This window comes from Scyliorhinus torazame, chromosome 27 (genome assembly GCF_047496885.1).
Source record: "Scyliorhinus torazame isolate Kashiwa2021f chromosome 27, sScyTor2.1, whole genome shotgun sequence".
Taxonomy (NCBI): Eukaryota; Metazoa; Chordata; class Chondrichthyes; order Carcharhiniformes; family Scyliorhinidae; genus Scyliorhinus; species Scyliorhinus torazame.
In genome coordinates this window covers 24,591,460-24,616,851 of record NC_092733.1, presented here as the reverse complement: position 1 = coordinate 24,616,851, position 25,392 = coordinate 24,591,460, and the positions used below count along the sequence as shown (strand labels likewise).

The 25,392-nt window shown below is 50.1% G+C and overlaps 1 protein-coding gene across 1 annotated transcript in view; it reads left to right on the top strand.

The window, feature by feature from the left end:
- LOC140403312 (adhesion G protein-coupled receptor E2-like) overlaps nucleotides 1–25,392 on the top strand; it is a 117,573-nt gene that overhangs the window by 77,398 nt on the left and 14,783 nt on the right. The window contains 5 exon segments of the mRNA XM_072491156.1: nucleotides 282–455; nucleotides 2,792–2,989; nucleotides 6,181–6,413; nucleotides 10,624–10,690; nucleotides 12,972–13,063. Of these exon segments, the coding sequence (XP_072347257.1) occupies nucleotides 282–455; nucleotides 2,792–2,989; nucleotides 6,181–6,413; nucleotides 10,624–10,690; nucleotides 12,972–13,063 (764 nt within the window).

Genomic DNA, 25,392 nt, shown 5'->3' with positions numbered 1-25,392 from the left:
TCATATCAATTGAAACTGATGGTAATCAGGTTCAAACTGATTAGGTTGCTGGTGGGAATGGGAAAGATCTCAATCTGAGGTCTCTCTGGCACAAATTTGATTATGGCCCTCTCGAGAGTTAGCGGCCATAACAGGATTTGCGTCCATGGTGAACGGGCCCAGAAAATCACCCCCAATGTATTTGTGCAGTGAAGCAGCAGTGTCAGGTCTAAAGATCCGTTTATTCAGTTAGCATTGGGCTGGTAATTGTTGCAGTAATTTCTAATGCTTGCTCTCCACAGAAATCAAACAAGTTTTGGAAACGCTACTGTGCCCACTGGAATTATGCAGCTGGGAAAAGTTATTGGTCTCTCAATGGGTGCCATGTGAGCAGCTCCAAAAATGTATACTCCCGGTGTCAGTGCGATCATCTCTCCGGCCTCGCTCTGTTGATATCTCCTGATGAACAGGACAATGTAAGACGATATCACATAGTGGGGGACTGCAACGATGAAACCAGAAATATTGATCAGATGACACTATGAACTAAAAATTTGGCTCCGTAGTGCCTGGGGGTTTGGCACCACATTATTATAATTCTGGAAAAGACCCAGACCCCCCTCCCAGAGACCCCCTAAATAATGTGACCCCCCCCCAGAGACCCCTAAATAAAAAGGCATTCACAGACCCCCCAGAAAAGAGACCCCTGACAGGAAGCCCCCGAGAAAAGAGACCCCTGTGTGGAAGCTAGAGCACAGTCCAGACAGAGGCAGTGAAAAAAATTATTGTTGTAACACTCACCTGGGCAATACACCTGCTGGTTTAAACAATAAGCACCACGTATCAATTCCTGGAAAGAGTAAGCAATCAGGGGCGAAATTCTCCCAAAACGGCGCGATGTCCGCCGACTGACGCCTAAAACGGCGCAAATCAGACGGGCATCGCGTCGCCCCAAAGGTGCGGAATGCTCCGCATCTTTGGGGGCCGAGCCCCAACATTGAGGGGCTAGGCCGATGCCGGAGGGATTTCCGCCCCGCCAGCTGGCGGAAACGGCCATTGTTGCCCCGCCAGCTGGCGCGGAAATGACATGTCGGGGCGGCGCATGTGCGGGAGCGTCAGCGGCCGCTGAAAGTTTCCCGTGCATGCGCAGTGGAGGTTGTCTCTTCCGCCTCCGCCATGGTGGAGACTGTGGCGGAGGCGGAAGGGAAAGAGTGCCCCCAAGGCACAGGCCCGCCCGCGGATCGGTGGGCCCTGATCGCGGGCCAGGCCACTGTGGGGGCATCTCACGGGGTCAGATCGCCCCGCGCCCCCCCCAGGACCCCGGAGCCTGCCCACGCCGCCTTGTCCCGCCTTTCAAAAGGTGGTTTAATCCACGCCGGCGGGACAGGCAATTTATCGGCGGGACTTCGGCCCATCCGGGCTGGAGAATCCAGCGGGGGGCCCGCCAACTGGCGCGGCCCGATTCCCACCCCCGCCGAATATCCGGTACCGGAGACTTCGGCAATCGGCGGGGGCGGGATTCACGGCAGCCCCCGGCGATTCTCCAACCCGGCGGGGGGTCGGAGAATGACGCCCCAGATCCTTGACCTGCAAGTCATTCATTCATTTCCCCTTACTAGTTGACAGCTTCCACACCCACATAGCTGTCAGCTTTGCTTCACTCATCGTCCTTCACGGTTGAGTAACTCTGAAGTTTTCTAGCCACAATGTTTATAAACATCAACCACTTCAGAGAGTTAAGTGCTGTCAATTTCCATCTGAGCACCTCAAAATCACTCAAGTATGAAGGGGGATGATTAGAATGCACCTGTTTAAATACCTGGACACCAGATTCACCCGGTCCCCGGTACTCACCAGCCGCACCTTGGAGACTTTGCCTGGGCGCCATTTAGTACAGGTCAACACATACATGGACCAGTCGTAACGGCACCTGGGGCTTGCCAGCAAGAAATCCCCCTAAGTGTGGCTGCAGAGGGAGAAAGTCCCTGAGGCCAAACAAATGGCAATGTGCCATTGGATAGCGAGATGTTTCTCGGCGCTGATCAATAAACATGGAATTGAAAGCTAGTCTCAGTAATAGTGACCAGGAAACTGCCATCGATAATTATAATAGCAAAATACTGTGGGTGTTGAAATCTGCAACAAGAACAGAAAATATTGGGCAATCTCAGCAGGTCTGACAAGGAGTCATCCAGACTAGATACATTAGCTCCCTTCTCTCTCCACAGACGCTGTCAGACCTGCTGAGATTGCCCAGCATTTTCTGTTTTTGTACCATCGACTGTTGTTGGAATAGCCACAAAAGTATAACTGATTGTTGTAAACGCCCACCTGGTTCTTCAGGGAAGGCAATTTGCCTTCCTTACCCGGTCTGGCCTACATGGGACTCCAGATCCACAGAAAGGTGGTTGATTCTCGACGGCCCCTCTGAGTTGGCTTTGTGAGCCACTCGGTTCAAGGGCAATTAGGGATGGGCAACAAATGATGGCCTAGCCAATGATGTCTGTGTCCCAAGAACAAATAATGAAAAACAAACCATTAATGTCCTTGCCTGACAAACATCCATCAATCTCAGTTTTGACATTTTCAATTGAACCCCCTCAGCTATAAGACTTTTTTTGGGAGCGGGGAGAGAGAGTTCCAGATTTCCACTAGATTTGTGTGATGAACTTCTCCGCCACATTACCCATTAATGGCCTAGCTCTAATTTTTTGGTTATTCCCCCTGCTCATCAACATTATCCCATTTACTGAACAGCATTTTGTGATGTTCTGAAAGACAAATATAAAATGCAAATTCTTTCTTTACGTAGCTTCATCCTGGTGTTATCGCCATAATAGCAACAGTCGTGCTCTGTGTATCGGTGGTGTGCCTTGGGATCAGCGTTATGACATTTGCCCTCTGCTCCAGTTTAAAAAGTGCCCTATATGCCACTCACATGCATCTGTGCCTGAGTCTATTCCTGGCAGAGCTGCTCTTCCTGGTCGGGATTGACGAAACCAGGAACCGGGTAAGAGACCCCTTCATAGCCAGCTGTACACACGACTGTTTTTGTGTGTTTAGGAATGTGTGTGTTTACATCAATGGATGTCTGTGTATCCAGACAGCTGTGGTTGTGTGTTTATTGGGTGGAGGCAACCCCTGTCTCTTGTGAATCCCTTAGTTCTTTCCCCCTCAGTCAGTGATTGCGTCAACTGAAATTCCCTCCATCTCTCTGTCATCACATTGCTTCCCCTTTAAGACACATCTTAAACTTACATCTTTGACCAAGTCTTCCATCCTAACGTTTCCTGCCTTGGTTTGGTGTCAGTTTACATTTTTTCTTTGATAACAAGCTTGTGAAACGCTTTGGGATGTTTTGCTATGTTAAAGGCACTTTATAAATGCAAGTATTTTCATTGTTAACCATGTGCTTGTGTGTGGGTGTGAGTGTAACTCCAAGTGTCAAAGTGCTACACCATGGGCGAAATTCTCCGGTATCAGCGCGATGTCCGCCGACTGGCGCCCAAAACGGCGCAAATCAGTCGGGCATCGCGCCGCCCCAAAGGTGCGGAATGCTCCGCATCTTGGGGGTCCGAGCCCCAACCTTAAGGGGCTAGGCCCGCGCCGGACTAATTTCCGCCCCGCCAGCTGGCGGAAAAGGCCTTTGGTGCCCCGCCAGCTGGCGCGGAAATGACATCTCCGCGGCGCTGACGGCATGCCCGCGCATGCGCAGTGGAGGGAGTCTCTTCCGCCTCCGCCATGATGGAGACCGCGGCGAAGGCGGAAGGAAAAGAGTGCCCCCACGGCACAGGCCCACCTGCGGATCGGTGGGCCCCGATCACGGGCCAGGCCACCTTTGGGGCACCCCCCGGGGCCAGATCGCCCCGCGCCGCCCACCCCCAGGACCCCGGAGCCCGCCTGCGCCGCCTTGTCCCGCCGGTAAGGTAGGTGGTTTAATCTACGCCGGCGGGACAGGCATTTTAGCAGCGGGACTTCGGCCAATCCGAGCCGGAGAATCGCCGGGGGGGGGGGGGGGGCCGCCAACCGGTGCGGCGCGATTCCCGCCCCCCGCCGAATATCCAGTGCCGGAGAATTTGGCAACCGGCGGGGGCGGGATTCACGCCAGCCCCCGGCGATTCTCCGACCCGGAGGGGGGTCGGAGAATCTCGCCCCTGATCTGTGATAGTTCTCACCTGTGTGGATGTATGCCTACTATCTACCTATGTGTTGGCTGTCCATCTAGCTGTTTATCTATCTGTCTGTCCATGGATTAAGTGTGTGTGTGTGTGTGTGTGTGTATTTATCGACGTGTGTCAGTTTGTTTTTTTAATTCATTCTTGGGGTCTGACCCAATGCATGTTGCCCTGGTTTCCATTGAGAAGGTGACAGTGAGCCACCTCCTTGAGCCATTGCAGTCCACGTGGTGTCGGTACTCCAACAGTGTTGGTAGAAATGGAGATCTAGAATTTTGACTCATCGACAGTAAAGAATTCATGATAAACTTCCGAGTCAGGATGCTTAGTGACTCAGGGACAAACTTGTTAGAGGCGGAGTTCCCCTGTGTCTGCCATCCTGTCCTTCTGAATTGCGGGTTTGGAAAGTGCTGTAGAAGGAGCCTTGGCGAGTCGCTGCAGTGCATCTTGTAGTTGGTGCACACTGCAGCCACTGTGTGCTGGTGATGGAGGCAGTGAATGTTTAGGGTATTGGATGAACCACCGATCAAGCAGACTGCCATCTCCTGTATGGGCACGTGTAAGTGACTCCAAATCTATGTTAAGATTCATTGGGCAGAACTTTCTGGCCCTTCTCGTAGGCAGATCTTCAGGTCCCACTGAACACAATCCCTGCAGCAGATTCCCGGGCAACAGAACGGGCGAGCCATCCAAAACACCATAAACATTGGCAGAACCAAAACATCCCCACGGCAGCCAATAGCAAGCCCTCCTCTTCCGCTGCCGGAAAACGTCCCATGAAAACATGCCACTGTGGGGCCCACCCATTGCTTTTTCCTCTTGTCTAATGAATTGAATCGTTTTTCTTAGTGTTTTGCCGGTTAGCAGATCCCAATGTTTTCCTCCTGCCACCGTCAGTCAGCCTCAGTGTGAGTGAATAGGTCTCCCTGGCTGGCTGAGTCCAGCTCTCAATGTGCTTCAGTACAGGGCAGGTTCTGGCTCTCATTGCTCATGCGCAGGGAGTTTGCAACTTATTTTAAATGTTTGCTCAGTTGCCCCCAATTCCTGGTTGGTTTTAGAAATTTTATTCGAAAGAAGTTAAAGTCAGAAGTAAAAATGAAAAGGCCCCGAATTGTCTTGTGTGTTCCACCAGATTTCTACCATATCTCCAGAATCGATTGGAACCCATCAGGAAAAGACAAGGACACAACCATGTTAACCCCCTTACCCCTCCATTCTAGGATTTAGCCTCATAAGTTAAACCTTAACACATTCCTTCCAGTGTCAGTGAGGCTGGAGAGTCCCTACACTGGGAGTACCGACTTACCTGCCCCTGAAAGGACACAGGAGGCCTGAAAACCAGGTGGCATGATGTTGAACCGGATTCTAGATTGACACAAGTTGGTCTCACCAGGGAGATCCAGGTCTGAGCAACCAACCGGGACTTTGAAGAAAAGGTTAATTTACTTTTAAATCAAATAGTGTTACTTATAGGACAGCATGATAGCATAGTGGTTAGCACTGTTGCTTCACAGCTCCAGGGTCCCAGGTTCGATTCCCCGCTGGGTCACTGTCTGTGCGGAGTCTGCACGTTCTCCCCGTGTCTGCGTGGGTTTCCTCCGGGTGCTCCGGTTTCCTCCCACAGTCCAAAGACGTGCAGATTAGGTGGATTGAGCATGATAAATTGCCCTTAATGTCCAAAAATGGTGAGGTGGCATTACTGGGTTACTGGGTGGAGGCATGGGCTTAAGTAGGGTGCTCTTTCCAAGAGACTCGATGGGCCGAATGACCTCCTGCAATGTAAATTCTTTGAATTTTATGAATTCTGTAGCCGGGAATGGAAGGGGAAATAGTACAGATGGTGGTAAGGGAAGCTCCTGCAGTGGTACTGGTGCCCACGGGCTCCATCTAAACGGTGCACCTTCCTGCTGTTGCCCATAAACTTTAGCAAGGGTACAGCTGTTAGTTTTGAGACTGTGCCCAGGTGGAATTGTAAGGACTCAGGGCTTCATGACAGGTTCTCATGGCATTGTTTTAATTGTTTCAGGTGGTGTGTGGGATTATCGCAGGATTTCTGCACTACTTTTTCCTGGCAGCATTTTTTTGGATGTTTCTGGAGGCAGTACAGCTCTACAACATGATCAGAAACATCTTAAATATGAGAGTTTCCTATTTGAAGAAAACCAACAAGTTCATGTGCGCCTTTGGCTATGGAGGCCCTGCTATCATTGTGATCATTTCTGTTGCAGTGTATCCTGATGGCTATGGGTCACACACTAAGTAAGTGATGTCTCATTGTTTTCCAGCCTTTCAATACACATTGGGCCTTTCTCGTTCTACTCAACTCATGCTCTTGTGGACTTCAAATTTCCTCCTCTTTGATGCAGCCTTGTTTTGTCAATAATGACGCCACAATTTATGTTTCTCTAACTGACTCTTTCATTTTCTCATGCCCTTCCCTCCTCTCCTCTCCTCGGCCCTTGGCTCACCTTCTGTCTCTCTCCTTCTCTCTGCTCTCTTTCTCTCATCTCCACTGTTTCCAATTATCTCTTTCACTTACATGTCAGCCGGGGTTCAGTTGCTAACTGTCCTGCCTCTGTGTAATGGGATTTCGGGTTTAAGTTCCACTCTGGGGCTTCAACACACAAAACTGCAGCCTGACTTTCCGATGCAGTACTGAGGGAGTTATGCACAATTCCACTGTCTTTCAGAGGAAATATTCAAGTGAAGCCCCAGTAGTAATTGGACGATGACCGGATCATCAGTTTTATGTATATTGACCAGGCCACCAAGCAGAATTCCTCTGCTGTTCTTCAAAATAGTGACATGGAATCTTTTGGCGGGAAGCCAACTTGGGAATCTGATCGACGTTTCAACTAACAGATGAGGCTCGTGCGGTTGAGAAATGCCAGCCTCAAACAGCCCAAACAGGCCCCACAAATAACCAGAATCAGTGGACGCGATTCAATGAAAATATTTCTCAGTGTGGTAGCGAGCAGGAACAGCCGCGAACTTCCATGCCTGACGAGGCTGTCACCGTTAATTGGTCCACTTAATGGGCTTCATGTCACAAATCATGGCTCGCCATCCAATTCGCCAGCACCGTGCTTGCCAGCCATCGCGAACACGGTAGAGCAGCATCTAAACTGCTCTTGCGCAGCCAATCTCACTCAGCCCGCAGCCATGGCGCTCAGACAACCGGACCCAAGATTTGGAGATGCAGACCTGTGGAGGCTCTTAGAGGCGGTCCCAGCCAGGGGGGATGTCCTGTTCCCCCGAGGGTCGCAGAGGGTGAACCACAGGGCAGCCAGTGCCGCCTGGGGTGAAGTGGCAGCGGCCGCCAGCTCGGGCAGCACTGTGACGGTCGTGACAAGGACAGGCCTCCTGTAAACGGCCTTGGTACTGCTGCCTCGCGGCGTCGAGGACTCGGGTGTGATCACAACCCCAGGTCACTGTCCCTGTGCAGTTTACGCATTCTCCCCATGTCTACATGGGGCTCACCCCCGCAACCCAAAGATGTGCAGGGTAGGTGGATTTGCCACGCTAAATTGCCCCTTAATTAAAATAAAACGTCAGTGACCTACACCAGGTCGCTCGGGTGAGTTGACACTGAACTCCGCCAACCAACGCGAACCCCCTCCCGAACCTTCCTTTTATCCCCCACCGGCCAAGCGTTCACCCCCCCCCCCCCCCCCCCGCAGTGCAGTGATCCAAGCGTGTGGCAAACAATGCCCCCTCTGAGTCTCACAACCAGATGACCTATCAAACTTGAGTTGCTGATGCCATACAGACTGACCACATGTCCAATCTCCCACAGGACCTCCAGGCGACGGCCCACCAGGGTGGTTCCCCTCGCCGTCTCCCATGAGAACACCTCGGAGGAAAGCTCCGAGGTTGCAACCATCGATGCGTCACACTGGTCATCCCCACCCTCCACCAGCGCAGAGACACACACCTCGATGGGCCATGTTAGTGGACAGGCGTCTGGTGCACAATCTGATGAGCACCACAAACTTGCTGATGCGCATCAGGTGGAGGCAGGAACGCCCAGGTGAGACAGCAGTCAGAGAACTGCTGGATCCCGGGACCCAGTTGGGTCCGAGTCAGAGGCCGAGCCTCTGGAACAGGGTTACCCGGAGCTGATGCAGTCGATAGGGAGTGGCCGTGAGGTTCAGAGGGGAATGTCAGCGACACACCAGCAGGTCCATAGCCGATTGGAGGAGTCCCAGCGACTACAGGTGCAGGAGATGTTGCCGGCACTGCGTGGCACTGAGGCCAACACTGCTAGTGTGGCAACCGCAGTGGAGAGCCTGATGCACAATGTCACAGCATGAGTGGAGGTGTCTAAGGCTTGGCTCAGTCGGTGACGGCCATGGCTGAGGGCCTCGATAGACTCTCGACTCGATGGAGGAATGTGACCCAGTACCAGGTGGACCTTGATGGGGCGCCGTGGGACATGTCACGGACTCAGACAGGAATGGCCGAGTGGAGGCGCTGAGGCGCTTGTTGCTGTCTCAGGCTGGCATTGCTGAGGCGCTGCAGAGCATGTCCAGTCACTGAGGAGCCGAGGGTGTCAACACCATGGTGCAGACATTCGGTAGCCGCCAGGACTGGCAGGGCCAGAAGCTGGGACAGCCAGGGCTCAATCCAGATGCCCCTCCATTCCGAGGTGAACCCCAAAGCCCTATGGGCACCGAACAGGAGGAGAGAGTGCTGGTTGCCAACCTGGACCCATCCTATGGAATGGCGATGGTGACCACCAGCTCCCCTAAGTTCCACCCCTCTGATGAGTCTGTGTCTCGCAGCCAGCACTCGGAAGAGAGGGGCACAGCGGGGCATGCGCTGGGGCCTTCCAGCCTCGGAGCCTCCAGAGGATACCTACCAGGGGCACCGAAGGCCATGGGACGTTGTCGACAGCAGGCTGCCTCCATCTCTGATGTGCATCCTGGTGAAACACCTAGACGCAGCGGAAGAGCAAGGAAGGCTAAGTAGGTCGAGGATCACTGAGAGGGCATGGGGGGGAAGCGGAGTAAGGAGGTAGATAGGGGGTAAGGAGGGGATTGTACCTGGGGAGAGGGGCGGGGAGGGTGGGGTGCCGTACACTCGTTAGCAACAAATTAAAAAACCTTCACCACAATCAGTATGACGCCTCTGGCTCTATGTTCCGCGATGCCGACCACGAATCCCATGCCCCATCCCCCCCCCCCCCCCCCCCCCCCCCCCCACACGCCTCCAGCACACCCTGCCCACGCACACCCAGCCACAGTGGGGTCCCTGCTCACCAGACCCCACACCCTGCACCCAGACACCCAAACAGAACATTAGCAAACCCTGGCCACGGACATGTGCCCGGGACTGGGGCCCATCCCCTGGGTGTTCGGGTGTTGGCTGCTGCGTCTGGTGTTGCCTCTTGCAGTGTTGAGGCACAATATGCTCCAATTGGGATGCTGGGCAATAAGCCCCACATGTTGCATTTGTGATATGTGAGGTGCTCACTTAACTCCGATTGCCAATTCCCTATTAGCAGCAGCCTTCAGTCGCAGAGCCAGAGGCCTCTGCGGTCAGTTGGAGGTATGGGCGGTCAGTGGGCAACAGGCAGGTTGCCACCGGAACGGGTAAACATGATCCACGGGTTTGCATGGAGGGTCCACGCATGGGTACCAACCCCCACCCACTAGCTGAGACTCCCCGGCCGCACAGCTCCCATACAACCCCCCCCCCCCCTCCCCCCATGGCAGTCCATCCCAAATGAGACTGGACACCCCCAGTTCCCCCCCACCCCCCTCCGAGCACAGTGGGCTCTTTGCCAGTGAGCAAAGATGGCTACTCACCTCCTCGGGTCCCGGCAGCAGCTCATCAAGCAGGTTCACGTTTTTGAAAGGGAGCACTAACCGGCGCCTGTGTGTCCACTTGCTGGGGCGCCGTTTGGATGACGGGAGGCTGTTGGATATGGGGTGGCTCCCGTTATTTGTATGGAAATCATTCTTAAGTGGCGATTATTGTTTTCTTGTCGTGCTACGGTGGGATCCTGATTTCGCCCACGGGAATCGGCTGGTTGAATCGCGAATGGTTTGCCTGTGAAATCGGCACACAGGTTCGGCATTCAGGATCCGTGGCGATGTTAATGTCTGCCTTTATTGGGGGACAGAAATCTCCTAAATGTCAGTCTGTGACCTGTAAACATAAAGATCATGGGCGGGATTCTCTGTCCCTCCAGAGCCATTTTCCAGCATGGCCCAACCCCGCCGACAGCGGGATTATCCGTTCCCGCAGCCGGCCAATGGGGTTTCCCATTGTGGCCACCCTACGCTGTCGGGAAACGTTGCCAGCAACGTGGCGGATCCCACTGACGGAGAATCCCGCAGCATATCATCACCCCATCAGTGCTCAGGGTACAGAAATGTTGTTGCATGATGAAGATTTCACACTTGGGGGGTTTTATTCTCTTCTTCACTCATCATTCTGACTGATTTATTTTCTTAACTTCCAGCTGCTGGCTTGATGCAAAAACAGGACTCGTGTGGAGTTTCCTTGGGCCTGTGTATCTGATTATTGCGGTAATCTTTATGCTGCCTGTTTCAAGATTCTGGTGTTTGATTTATAACTGTTGCACCTACTGATTATGTTTGCAATGCGCAGTAAACATTTTTGGATCTATTTCGATATCTAACTTCACTCCCATGCACTGCAATCAAGCTGCCCCTCATCTGCACTCAATATTTTCCTTCCTGATAGCATATATTAGAAAGCATCTCTTCCCATTCTTGGAACAGACAAAGTTAAATATTCAGCCAGTGATGTCTAGAATTGGAACATGCAAGAGCTGTTAAAAATGTATTGTCTATTCCTAGCAGATTCCCTCTGCTGGTACATGTGTGTTTGGCACCCTCAAGTGGACAAGATGCACATTGCAGTTTTCAACACATACACATGACGCGATCGAACCAAATTCGTTTTAAGTGTTGTAGTGAGCCACACTTAGAACAAATTTCTGAGAATGTTGAGACCGTTACCAGTATCTAATGTTTATTTGACCACTTATCAATGCCACACGGGCCTCAATTGACTGCCCTGCCAGCTGATTCGCCAGGACGGTGCCCATCAGCTCCCCACTAACGAGGGGGAGCAACACTTAAACTGATCCCACAGAGCAAACCCCAGACGGCACTCAGTCATGCCACCACTTGGATAAGCACAATGATTCGGGGGTGCTGACCTGGTCAGGCTCATGTGCGGTCGAGTCCAGGAGGGATACCTATTCCCCCAAGGGGGTCGGAGGGTCAGCCACTGTAAAGCCAATGTCGCCTGCCCATCAGCTCGAGGAGTGTGACCAGGAGGACTGCTACCCAGTGCCGCAAGAAGCTCAACAACCTCCACGGGTGAGTTTGTAGCGGCCCCGTGGCACCAGTCCTGCCTGCCATCCCTCCACATTCCCCGCAACACTGCGCCTGGCACCACCTCTCCAAGCGACTCTGCGCCTGGCATCACACCCTGTGCCCCTCCTGCACTTGTGGACTGTTAGTTGGGATGCCACACAAGTCCCCGCACGAGCCCTGGAATGAACCCAAGGAGTGGACGTTCAGAGTTGCAGTGACCATGACGGCCACCGGGAGAAGGTAGCCTCCTCCTCTATGTGATGCCAAGGCCGCAAGGACATGGCACAGGTGCCGCACCAATGTTGGCTGCTGCTTCTGTGCTGTTGCTACCCCCAGATGTACAGGCAGAGTATCCAGGCCTTACAGTCTGATTGGGATGCGAGGCAGTAACAACCACTACTTCATAGCACGCGTACCCACGGGAATCCACAAAGCTCGCCAATTCCCCATCAGCAATAGCCGTCAGCTGTACAGCCAGCAGTCGCCACGGTCAGTGGGAGTTAAAGTGACCTTCACCATATTATCACAGAGAGGGTTCTGTTCGGTGGGACCGACAGGCAGCAGCTGAAGTTGCCCCCGTTATGGGTATCCACAATCCGGGGCAGACCCGTAGGTGGTAGACCAGCAAACCCCCCTCCTTCACCCCCGCCCCTCAGACCAGGGCCAACACCCCGCCGATGGCGGCCCAACCCTCAACTGAGCCCTTCCTCCAGAAGACTCTCCCACCCCCTCCCTCTCCACGGCAGATTTCCAAGGTGGCTACTCACCTCCTCGGATCCCCACGGCAGCCATTCCACTGGCTTCACGTTTTTAATAGGTGGACTAAATGGCGCCTGCGTGACCACTCACTGGGGAGGCAGTTAGATCACGGGTGGCCGTTCGATAGGGGGTCCTTCCCGTTATTGGGGACTTAATTTGTGATTATTGGTTTCTCGCCACATCTCGGCGGGATCCAGACTCGCCAACGGGAGTGGCCAGTTATATCGGAAAACAGTCAGTGCCAGGCAAGGTTCCCGATTTTAGCCTCTGCCGATACCTAATCGGCCCGCTCATTTTCACCCCAGCGTGACGAGGCCGGTAGATCGCACCCCATATTCTGCAGTATCTAACAGAGCCTCTCTCCTCTATATCCTTCTTCCCCCCCCCCCCCCCGTACCCCCTCTGCCACAGCCTCCCTCCCCCACCCTCTTCCCCATAACCCCACTGCTTCACTCCAATGCCAAACTCCTCATAGCCCCTCCTTCTCCCTCTCTCTAATCTCTCTCTCCAAAAACCAGTTACTTCTGAGGAGAAAGAGCAAGTATTCAGAAAAAGAAAGAAAAGTTTGAAATTCCACTACTTCTGGCTGTGAGCATCACTGGCAAACCACACACGCATTTCAGAGTCAGAAAGTCCTAACTCCAGGTATATTCCATCAGAATTTGTTGATGTTCACTCCACATGTTATCAAATCTTCCAACAGGTCAACACAGTTTTGTTCTTCACATTCCTCTGGATATTGAAACGAGAAGTTGCCAAGCGTGACACTCAAGTGTCTAAACTTAATGACACGAGGTGAGTGTCACAGTGTCTGGGGTTTGATGGAAATAGCTTCAAGTTTACAGAAATGTTTATGAAAGGAAATGTGTGCAGGTCTATGGGGAAAGAATAAAGGAGTGGGACTAATTGGATTGCTCTTTCAAAAAAACCAAATATGATGGGCTGATTGGTCTGCTTTTGGGCTAGATGATTCCATAAGGATTATACAAGTACCTTCAAAGGTAAGCATTATTAAAAGGAAGAGATTGAAATGTGATTATTAGTAATTTAAAATGCATTCAATAAAGTATGCAGATCACAGCTCATTAATAAATCTATATTTAGACAGCATGCGGTCACATTTACTGGAAATAAGTTTGCCAATCCCTTGCTAACTTATGAGGTAAACCACATTTGGCTGGGCTGCAAAGATCGTGATAGTTCATTGCAGTTCAGAGCCATACAAAAATGGTAATCAGAAGACTTACCTCCATGGTCTCAACATGAATACAGATCGCGCAAGTAAAAGGTCAGTCTCGAGGGTGCAGTTGGGAGGGGGTGCTGCTCTCTCAGACACAGGTCTTTCAGCAGTCTCAATCAAGCAGCAGCACGGCGTCCCAGTGATTAATCTGTCCCTTGCTGGAGAGAGTGATCGTTTGTCACTTCTATGATGTGATGGTTGCTTGTCGCTTAACAGCCCGAGCCTGGATGTTGCCCAGGTCGGACGACATCCCGGCATGGACTCATCGTTTTGTGGGGAATTGCAAATGGGGCTAAACACTGCGCAATCACTGAACTTTCCTTCTTTTGACGTTATGATGGGGGGGAACAGATGGCGCAGCTAATGACAGCCAGGCCCATTATGCTGTTCATAGGAATTCCTGCAGTGATACCCTGCGACTGAGATAATTGGCTTCTACGTCTGTCTAAGGGAAGATGGGTCACCATTTATGCCACATTTGTTTCTGAGCTATTGGTATTGCGTTTCTATAAACCGCTTTTTACATCGATAGGTTCTATCCAACCCTAAATCCAACGCTTCACCCTCCCCAAGAACAGTCCTGAGGGATTCAGTCTCCCACAGCATCCTCGGCCCTTAGGGAAGGCGCCTTGGAGACATGCGGGCTTTCTACTTCACCTTGGAAGACATCAACATCAGCAGAATGGGATAGGAATTTTGCAGCATTGCCAGTGGGTAGAGTGTAGGATTCTGGCCTTCTGAACTGCAAGGGCAATGAATCCTTTGGAAGGAAAGACCGACCCGAGAGAGAAGACTGGAGATCATCAACCTTAGGACCAACTTGGACTAGAAGAGAAGAAATCCGGATTCTTTGAGGAATGTTTTGCTCCCTCAAAACACACAGGGAAAAGCCTTCAGAAGACGAATGATCTTGAACTCCAATGAAGACTCTCACAGCCGCATCATTTAGTGTTGAATAAAGACAGAAAAGGTATTAAAGATCTGAAATTCCAATGAATCCGGACTGCAAAGGAACAATGTTTTCGGGATCCTTAAGGGGGAGGGGGGCAGCCCCAAGTCATGATCCACATAGGTACCAACGACATAGGTAGGAAAAGGGATAGGGATGTAAGGCAGGAATTCCGGGAGCTAGGGTGGAAACTTAGACTTAGGACAAACAGAGTTATTATCTCTGGGTTGTTACCCGTGCCACGTGATAGCGAGATGAGGAATAGGGAGAGAGAGGAGTTGAACACAGGGATGGTGAAGGAGGGAGGGTTTCAGATTTCTGGATAATTGGTGCTCATTCTGGGGTCGGCGGGACCTCTACAAACGGGATGGTCTGCATCTGAACCTGAGGGGTACCAATATCCTTGGGGGGGGGGGGGGGGGGGTGGAATTTGCTAATGCTCTTCGGGAGGGTTTAAACTAGTTCAGCAGGGGCTTGGGAGCCTGAATTGTAGCTCCAGTATACAGGAGGTTGAGAGTAGTGAGGTCATGAGTAAGGTTTCAAAGTTGCAGGAGTGTACCGGTAGGCAGGAAGGTGGTTTAAAGCGTGTCTTCTTCAATGCCAGGAGCATCCCTAATAAGGTGGGTGAACTTGCAGCATGGGTTGGTACCTGGGACTTCGATGTTGTGGCCATTTCGGAGACATGGATAGAGCAGGGACAGGAATGGTTGTTGCAGGTGCCGGGGTTTAGATATTTCAATAAGCTCAGGGAAGGTGGTAAAAGAGGGGGAGGGGTGGCATTGTTAGTCAAGGACAGTATTACGGTGGCAGAAAGGACGTTTGATGAGGACTCGTCTACTGAGGTAGTATGGGCTGAGGTTAGAAACAGTAAAGGAGAGGTACCCTGTTAGGGGTTTTCTATAGCCTCTGAAAAGTTCCAGAGATGTAGAGGAAAGGATTGCAAAGATGATTCTGGATAGGAGCGAAAGCAACAGGGTAGTTGTTATGGGGGACTTTAACTTTCCAAATATTGACTGGAAACGCTATAGTTCAGGTGTCCCTGTGATAGTGAGGAACTCACTACTGATTGAATAAACCTCCTCAGCTGCTGTAGATGAAGGTTGTTTCTAAATAAAATATTGAACATTCCATTACAGATGTTGAGTCGTTCAAGGGCTGGTCATCATCTGGTTCTACAGGGTTTCAGGAAGAACATCCACATCTCCAATTATAAGCTGGCATGACTGTGGACAGCACAGAGAGATACAATGATCATTCACCCCTTCAGATTTGAAGCTTTGTGCCATCTGGACCTTTCAACTTGATGTCTGATGAATGAAGGGTTATTGGCTGAAGACAGACCAGATCACCCACTTGTATGTTAATGCCAGATGCAGTATTAATTTTAAAGGTAGTTGACGCACTAAGCGTCAAGAACCACAAAGACATGAGAGACTTAACTAAGGCTTTAATATACTACATGGGAGGCTTAGCCGACACAGACGACCCCAGACAGAATGGGGCCGGTCCCAGAAGAGGGTTCTTATATGTAACTCCCGGGGGAGTGGCTAAGGCGGAGCTCTCCGTGGCCAGGTCGGGTTACCTACCAGTGACCGAACCTCTGCAGAGCTACAGTACAATACACAGTATTACAGGGCCACGTTACACACAACTATTATATACTATGTACAATGGTAGGGAAGTACAGTGGTGTATCACCACAGTAGTGTCAAAGCCTTTAACTTACAATGCAGCCAGCCAATGGACTGTTTTTTATTCATTCATGGGATGTGGAGGTGCTGACGATTCTCCTGCAGGCTCTGTGTGGCCAGCTCTCGAGGGAAGAGGATTTGCAGCTGGTGCTGAGGTAGGGGCCTCAATGGGTCTTTCACCCATGGGAAAATGTGCGACTAACTCTTTGGCAGTGTGATCCTGTATGGACTAAGCCAACATTTGTTGCCCTTCCCTAATTGCTCTTGAACTGAGTGTCTTGCTCAGCCATTTCAGAGGGCATTTAAGAGTCAACGACATTCCTGTGAGTCTGGAGTCACATGTCAACTAGGCTGGATAAGAACGACAGATTTCCTTCCCTCAAGGATATTAGTGAACTCGGTAGGTTTTTACAATCATCGACAATTGATTCATGGTCATTATTAGACATCTGGGGCGACATTCTCTGACCCCCAGCCAGGTCGGAGAATCGCCGGGGGCTGGTGTGAATCCCGCCCCCGCCGGTTGCCGAAGTCTCCGGCACCGGAGAGTCGGCGGGGGCGGGAATCACGCCGCGCCGGTTGGCGGGCCCCCCCGCTCGATTCTCCGGCCCGAATGGGCCGAAGTCCCGCCGATAAATTGCCTGTCCCGCCGGCGTGAATTGAACCACCTACCTTACCGCGGGACCAGGCGGCGTGGGTGGACTCCGGGGTCTTGGGGGGGACGCGGGGCGATCTGGCCCCGGGGGGTGCCCCCACGGTGGCCTGGCCCATGATCGGGGCCCACCGATCCGCGGACGGGCCTGTGCCGTTGGGGCACTCTTTCCCTTCCGCCTCCGCCACGGTCTCCACCATGGCGGAGGCGGAAGAGACTCCCTCCACTGCGCATGCGTGGGAAGCTGTCAGCGGCCGCTGACGCTCCCGCACATGCGCCGCCTGGAGATGTCATTTCCGCGCCAGCTGGCGGGGCACCAAAGGCCTTTTCCGCCTGCTGGCGGGGCGGAAATTCCTCCGCCGTCGGCCTAGCCCCTCAATGTTGGGGCTCGGCCCCCAAAGATGCCATTCCGCTCCTTTGGGGCGGCGCGATGCCCGTCTGATTGGCGCCGTTTTGGGCGCCAGTCGGCGGACATCGCGCCGTTTCCGGAGAATTTCGCCCCTGATTCTACCGTTTTTATTGAATTCAAATTTCAACATCTGCCATGGTGGGCATCAAACCTGGGTCCCCAGGGCATCACCCTGGGACCTGGATGACTAGTCCAGTGACAATAGCACTACACCACCCCCTCCCCAATTACTTCCCCTAAAACTCTGTAACTTTGTCTTGATTTCTAATTTCTTGAATTGTGTGCGTTTCATGAATATTTTCTGATCTTCCACCTCGATTAAAGTTGTTGGGTGTGCAGAGACAATTCAAATGCCCAGTCTACCAACACTGGGAGCATTCTATGCCCCTGCTGAGAAGTCCATGCATCTATGTTTTTTGCACCGCAACGTGAACATCTCAAAATGGCCACTGTGGTTTTTCCTAACCTTTCACCAGTTTTGGAGGCTTTCTCGTGCTGGGGGGGCTGATGCTTGAGGCGGGGGTGGGGGAGGGGGGGGAAGGGGGCTGAACAGACGTCACTACTTGTAGGCCTCTTCAAACAAACAAGATTTTAATAGCTTATTGTCACAAGTAGGCTTCAATGAAGTTACTGTGAAAAGCCCCTAGTCGCCACATTCAGGCGCCTGTTCAGGGAGGCCGGTACCCAGTAAACAGAGTGAATTATAGTCCACTTTATTTCAATAAGTTCAGCCTGTCTCGCGTGATCAATTGTGGGATTCCAACGGCAGGCTAAGGTATGTGTGAATGGCCTTGAGAAGGGTGTCAAAGTCCACAGTGGGCTCCTTCAGCCCCTGCTTCAGGAGAATGTTGTTGCTCTTTAACGTATGATCCCAATGTCATCCGATAGCTGAGGCAGGGTTTCTTCCAAAACCTTCCAGCTCTGGTCTCTCTGCGGACTATCAAATTTTTCAAATGGCTCCAGGAAAGCAGGGGCTGCCCGAGTTATGCCGGCATCATCATCGCCTTCCAGTTTGCCTCCTCCTTCTGTAGAGTTGTACGTACGAGCTGCTACCGGGTTTTTTTATTCAGTCTCTTGCTGTTGGTCCATCAGTTTCACCAATGTAATTTTTACATTGATGTCTCCACTGTGCCACCATGTTTTGGATGGTCCCTCTGGTCTGTGGACTCATGGAGTGGTTCTTATTACGGGAATGCTTGACCTATCTCCCTTAGACAGACTATAGATGCATTCTGTTACTTAATTCACGATATTCAATGAGGGAAGTAGAGAGAAATCACTGAATTATAGACCAGTAAGCCTAACATCGGTAGTGGGGAAAATGCTTGAATCCATTATCAAGGACTTTATAGCGAAACATTTAGAAAGCAGTGGCAGGATCAGTCAGAGTCGGCATGGATTTATGAAGGGAAAATCAGGCTTGACAAATCTGTTGGAATTCTTTGAAGAGGTAACCAGTACAGTCGACCAGGGGGAGCCAGTCGATGTGGTATATTTGCACTTTTAGAAGGCGTTTGACAAAATCCCGCATAAGAGATTATTCTGCAAAATTAAAGCGCATGGGATTGGGGGAAATGTATTGAGGTGGATAGAAAACTGGTTGGCAGAGAGGAAGCAAAGAGTAGGGATTAATGGATCCTTTTCAAATTGGCAGGCAGTAACCAGTGGGGTACCACAGGGATGGGTGCTGGGACCCCAGCTATTCACAATATATATTAATGATTTGGATGAGGGAACAAAATGTAACATTTCAAAGTTTGCAGATGATACCAAATTAGGTGGGTGGGTGAATTGTGACGAGGATGCAGGAACCTGTACAGCAAGATCTGGACAGGTTGGTCGAGTGGGCAAATCAATGGCAGGTGCAGTATAATTTGGATAAGTGTGAGGTTATTCGTTTTGGAAGCAAAAACAGGAAGGCAGATTACTACCTGAATGGTTGTAAATTGGGAGGGGAGTGTGCAGCGGGACCTGGGTGTCCTTGTGCAGCATTCGCTGAAGGTAAGCATGCAGGTGCAGAAGGCGGTAAAGAAAGCTAATGGTATGTTGGCCTTCATTGCGAGAGGTTTCGGGTATAGAAGCAGGGATGTGTTGCTGCAATTGTACAGGGCCTTGGTGAGGCCACACCTGGAGTATTGTGTGCAGTTTTGGTCTCCTTCTCTGAGGAAGGATGTTCTTGCTCTCGAGGGAGTGCAGCGAAGGTTTACCAGACTGATTCCAGGGATGGCGGGACTGTCATATGAGGAGAGATTGACTATGTTGGGATTGTTCTCGCTGGAGTTCAGAAGAATGAGGGGGAACTCATAGAGACAGGGTAGATGTTGGGAAGATGTTATCAATGATGGGTGTGTCCAGAACCAGGGGTCACAGTCTGAGAATTCAGGGTAAACCATTTTGGACAGAGATAAGGAGACATTTCTTCACACGAAGAGTGGTGAGCCTGTGGAATTCATTACCACGGGAAGTAGTTGATGCTAAAACTTTGAATATATTCATGAGGCGGTTGGATATAGCACTTGGGGAGAATGGGATCAAAGGCTATGGGGAGAAAGCAGGATTAGGCTATTAAGTTGGATGATTAGGCTATTAAGTTGGATGATCAGCCGTGATCGTGATGAATGGTGGAGTAGGCGCGAAGGGCCAAAAGGCCTCCACCTGCTCCTATCTTCTATGTATCTATGTAACACTTGTTTATTAGTACAGGCACAATGGGCTGAATGGTCTCCTTCTGCACTGTAGGGATTCTATATTCTATAGAGTAGGTATGTTGCTCCTGAACATGGTTATTCCAGCCTCTCCCTCTCCCTCTCTCTCTCTCTTGAGCCTAACACATGACTGACTGATGTCATCATGATCTCCGTCAAACATCAGCATCTCCATTCTGTTAGGCCTGACACTACAACATCCACCTTGTCTTTGTCGAAGATGGGAATGCTCATGGCGCCTTCTCCTATTTACAGCTTACAGGTCCACAAGCATTCCTGACAGGGCTGTAGAGCTTTGATCTGACATATTGACAAAGGAATCACATAGCTTTGTCGATAACATCTTTGTTGGGACATTGTTAGAATCAATTATCATGGATGTAATATCAGGAAATCTGGAGATGTTGTCCATCAGAGTCAGCATGGTTTTACGAAGGGCAAATCATGTTTGCCAAATTTGCTACAGTTCTTCGAAGATGTAACAAGCAAAGTGGATAATGGGGATCCTGCAGATGTAAGTCCTGTAGACTTCTGGAAGGTGTTTATAAGGTGCTGCACAAGAGCAGATCACATGGGATTTGGGGTAATTTATTAGTTTGGATAGAAGACTGGCTGATGGACAGAAGACAGACTGTTGGGATAAACTGATCTTTCTCTGGATGGCAAGATGTAACTAGTGGGGTGCCACAGGTTACAGGTCCTAGGGCCCCAGCTACTTATAATCTATATAAACGACATGGATACAGGCATAGAAGGTTCTATAGCCAAATTTGCAGACAACACAAAAATAGTGGGACAATCAGTTACAATGAGGAAATAAGAACCTTGCGAATGGACACAGATAAGTTAGGAAAATGGGCCAAAATGTGGCAGATGGAGTTTAACGTGGATAGGTGTGAGGTCAAGAATTTTGGTCGGAAAAATGGGAAGGCAGCTTATTATCTAAATGGGGAGAGATTTCGGGGTGCTCCATGCAGAGGGATCTGTTCATGTGTCACAGAAAACTAGCATGCAGGTACAGCAGATAATAAAGAAAGCAAATGGAATGTTAGAATTTATAGCTAAAGGCATAGAGTATAAAGGTAGGGAAGTGTTGTTGCAACTATATAAGGCATTGGTGAAACACTGCACAAGAGTTTGCACTGAGTGCTGAATTTGGTGCATTGGAGTGTTATAGCGAGAGTTTGGTGACTGAGGGGGTATAAAGGTTCATTTTTATCTAGTCTTTCTTTTGTTTAGTTAATTAACTTAAAAGTTGCTGTTTGGTTTGGAAGAAGGTGAATTTTCAATCAGCTTTGAACAAAGGTTCTACTTGTAGGTACTTGCAGCTGGAGCTTGTTAATTAGGTAATTGGATTTGGCCAGTTTTCAGAGGCTAGGTTCACAATATAAAAATGACCCACCTACAGTGCAGACTTTGTTTGCACTGAGTGCTGAATTTGGTGCATTTGAGTGCTATAGTGAGAGTTTGGTGACTGAGGGAGTATAAGGGTTCATTTTTATCGAAAGTCTAGTCTTTCTTTTATTTAGTTAATTAACTTAAAAGTTGCTGTTTGGTTTAGAAGAAGTTGAATCAGCTTTAAACAAAGGTTCTACTTGTAGGTACTTGCAGCTGGAGCTTGTTAATTAGTTAATTGGATTAGGCCAGTTTTCAAAGGCTAGATTCACAGTATAAAAGTGATCCACCTACAGTGCAGACATTGTTTGCACTGAGTGCTGAATTTGGTGCATTTGAGTGCTATAGTGAGAGTTTGGTGACTGAGGGAGTATAAGGGTTCATTTTTATCTTAAGTCTAGTCTTTCTTTTATTTAGTTAATTAACTTAAAAGTTGCTGTTTGGTTTAGAAGAAGGTGAATTTTCAATCAGCTTTAAACAAAGGTTCTACTTGTAGGTACTTGCAGCTGGAACTTGTTAATTAGTTAATTGGATTAGGCCAGTTTTCAGAGGCTAGATTCACAGTATAAAAGTGATCCACCTACAGTGCAGACTTTGTTTGCACTGAGTGCTGAATTTGGTGCATTTGAGTGCTATAGTGAGAGTTTGGTGACTGAGGGAGTTAGGTGAGGAAGGAGTAAGGTGCTCCTTTCATTTTGTTTCCTACATTTCCGCAAAGAACGCGAAGGGAGCCAGGGGTTTACAGAGAGTGCAGCTGACTGGGAGCAGAGTCAGAGGGCAGCGGTCCAGTTGGTCCACAGGACAGCTATATTCTGTAAGGTAAGAGGGGTTGGAGGCTAGGCCAGTTGCATGCTCTCCTGTAGGATGTGGGTGGTAAGGGACACCACCGGTGTCCCCGCTGACTATACCTGCGGGAAGTGCATCTAGCTCCTCAGAAACTGTGTTAGGGAACTGGAGCTGGAGCTGGATGAACTTCGGAACATCCGGGAGGCAGAGGGAGTGATAGAGAAGAGTTACAGGGAGGTAACCACACCCAAGGTACAGGACAAGAGTAGCTGGGTTACAGTCATGGGAAAGAAAACAGACAGGCAGATAGTGCAGGGATCCCTCGTGGCCGTTCCCCTTCAAAACAAGTATACCGTTTTGGATGCTGTTGGGGGGGATGACCTACCGGGGGAAGGCCCTAGCGGCCAGGTCTCTGGCACTGAATCTGGCTCTGGGGCTCAGAAGGGAAGGGGGGAGAATAGAAAAGCAATAGTAGTAGGAGATTCAATGGTTAGGGGAATAGATAGGAGATTCTGTGGTCACGAGCGAGACTCCCGGAAGGTATGTTGCCTCCCGGGTGCCAGTGCCAGGGATGTCTCGGATCGAATCTTCAGGATCCTTAAGGGGGAGGGGGAGCAACCAGAAGTCGTGGTGCACATTGGTACCAACGACGTAGGTAGGAAAAGGGGTGTGGAGGTAATAAACAAGTTTAGGGAGTTAGGCTGGAAGTTAAAAGCCAGGACAGACAGAGTTGTCATCCCTGGTTTGTTGCCGATGCCACGTGATTGCGAGGCTAGGAATAGGGAGAGAGTGCAGTTGAACACGTGGCTGCAGGATTGGTGTAGGAGGGAGGGCTTCAGATATTTGGATAATTGGAGCGCATTCTGGGGAAGGTGAGACCTGTACAAGCAGGACGGGTTGCATCTGAACCAGAGGGGCACCAATATTCTGAGAGGGAGGTTTTCTAGTACTCTTCGGGAGGGTTTAAACTAATTTGGCAGGGGAATGGGAACCGGATTTGTAGTCCAGCAACTAAGGTAGCCGATATTCAGGACGCCAAAGCGTGTAGTGAGGCAGTGGGAAAGGGAACACTGACAAAGGAGAGACTTGCAGGCACGGAGATGGGTTGAAGTGTGTATACTTCAACGCAAGAAGCATCAGGAATAAGCTGGGTGAACTTAAGGCATGGATCGGTACTTGGGACTACAATGTGGTGGCCATCACAGAAACTTGGGTAGAAGAGGGGCAGAAATGGTTGTTGGAGGTCCCTGGTTATAGATGTTTCAATAAGATTAGGGAGGGTGGTAAAAGAGGTGGGGGGGCGGGGGGGGGTTGGCATTGTTAATTAGAGATAGTATAACAGCAGAAAGGAAGTTCGAGGAGTATCTGCCTACTGAGGTAGTATGGGTTGAAGTCAGAAATAGGAAAGGAGCAGTCACCTTTTTATGAGTTTTCTATAGGCCCCCCAATAGTAGCAGAGATGTGGAGGAACAGATTGGGAAACAGATTTTGGAAAGGTGCAGAAGTCACAGGGTAATAGTCATGGGTGACTTCAACTTCCCAAACATTGAGTGGAAACTCTTTAGATCAAATAGTTTGGATGGGGTGGTGTTTGTGCAGTGTGTCCAGGAAGCTTTTCTAACACCGCATGTAGATTGTCCGACCAGAGGGGAGGCCATATTGGATTTGGTACTTGGTAATGAACCAGGGCAAGTGATAGATTTGTTAGTGGGGGAGCATTTTGGAGATAGTGACCACAATTCTGTGACTTTCACTTTAGTAATGGAGAGGGATAGGTGCGTGCAACAGGGCAAGGTTTACAATTGGAGGAAGGGTAAATACGATGTTGTCAGACAAGAATTGAAGTGCATAAGTTGGGAACATAGGCTGTCAGGGAAGGACACAAGTGAAATGTGGAACTTGTTCAAGGAACAGGTACTACGTGTCCTTGATATGTATGTCCCTGTCAGGCAGGGAAGAGATGGTCAAGTGAGGGAACCATGGTTGACAAGAGAGGTTGAATGTCTTGTTAAGAGGAAGAAGGAGACTTGTGTAAGGCTGAGGAAACAATGTTCAGACAGGGCGCTGGAATGATACAAGATAGCCAGGAGGGAACTGAAGAAAGGGATTAGGAGAGCTAAGAGAGGGCATGATCAAGGTAGGATCAAGGAAAACCCCAAGGCCTTTTACACATATGTGAGAAATATGAGAATGACTAGAGCGAGGGTAGGTCTGATCAAGGACAGTAGCGGGAGATTGTGTATTGAGTCTGAAGAGATAGGAGAGGTCTTGAATGAGTACTTTTCTTCTGTATTTACAAATGAGAGGGGCGATATTGTTGGAGAGGACAGTGTGAAACAGACTGGTAAGCTCAAGGAAATACTTGTTAGGAAGGAAGATGTGTTGGGCATTTTGAAAAACTTGAGGATAGACAAGTCCCCCGGGCCTGACGGGATATATCCAAGGATTCTATGGGAAGCAAGAGATGAAATTGCAGAGCCGTTGGCAATGATCTTTTCGTCCTCACTGTCAACAGGGGTGGTACCAGGGGATTGGAGAGTGGCGAATGTCGGGCCCCTCAAAAAAGGGAATAGGGATAACCCTGAGAATTACAGGCCAGTTAGTCTTACTTCGGTGGTAGGCAAAGTAATGGAAAGGGTACTGAAGGATAGGATTTCTGAGCATCTGGAAAGACACTGCTTGATTAGGGATAGTCAGCACGGATTTGTGAGGGGTAGGTCTTGCCTTACAAGTCTTATTGAATTCTTTGAGGAGGTGACCAAGCATGTGGATGAAGGTAAAGCAGTGGATGGATTTTAGTAAGGCATTTGATAAGGTTCCCCATGGTAGGCTTCTGCAGAAAGTAAGGAGGCATGGGATAGTGGGAAATTTGGCCAGTTGGATAACAAACTGGCTAACCGATAGAAGTCAGAGAGTGGTGGTGGATGGCAAATATTCAGCCTGGATCCCAGTTACCAGTGGCGTATCGCAGGGATCAGTTCTGGGTCCTCTGTTGTTTGTGATTTTCATTAATGACTTGGATGAGGGAGTTGAAGGGTGGGTCAGTAAATTTGCAGATGATACGAAGTTGGTGGAGTTGTGGATACTGAGGAGGGCTGTTGTCGGCTGCAAAGATACATAGATAGGATGCAGAGCTGGGCTGAGAAGTGGCAGATGGAGTTTAACCCTGAAAAGTGTGAGGTTGTCCATTTTGGAAGGACAAATATGAATGCGGAATACAGGGTTAACGGTAGAGTTCTTGGCAATGTGGAGGAGCAGAGAGATCTTGGGGTCTATGTTCATACATCTTTGAAAGTT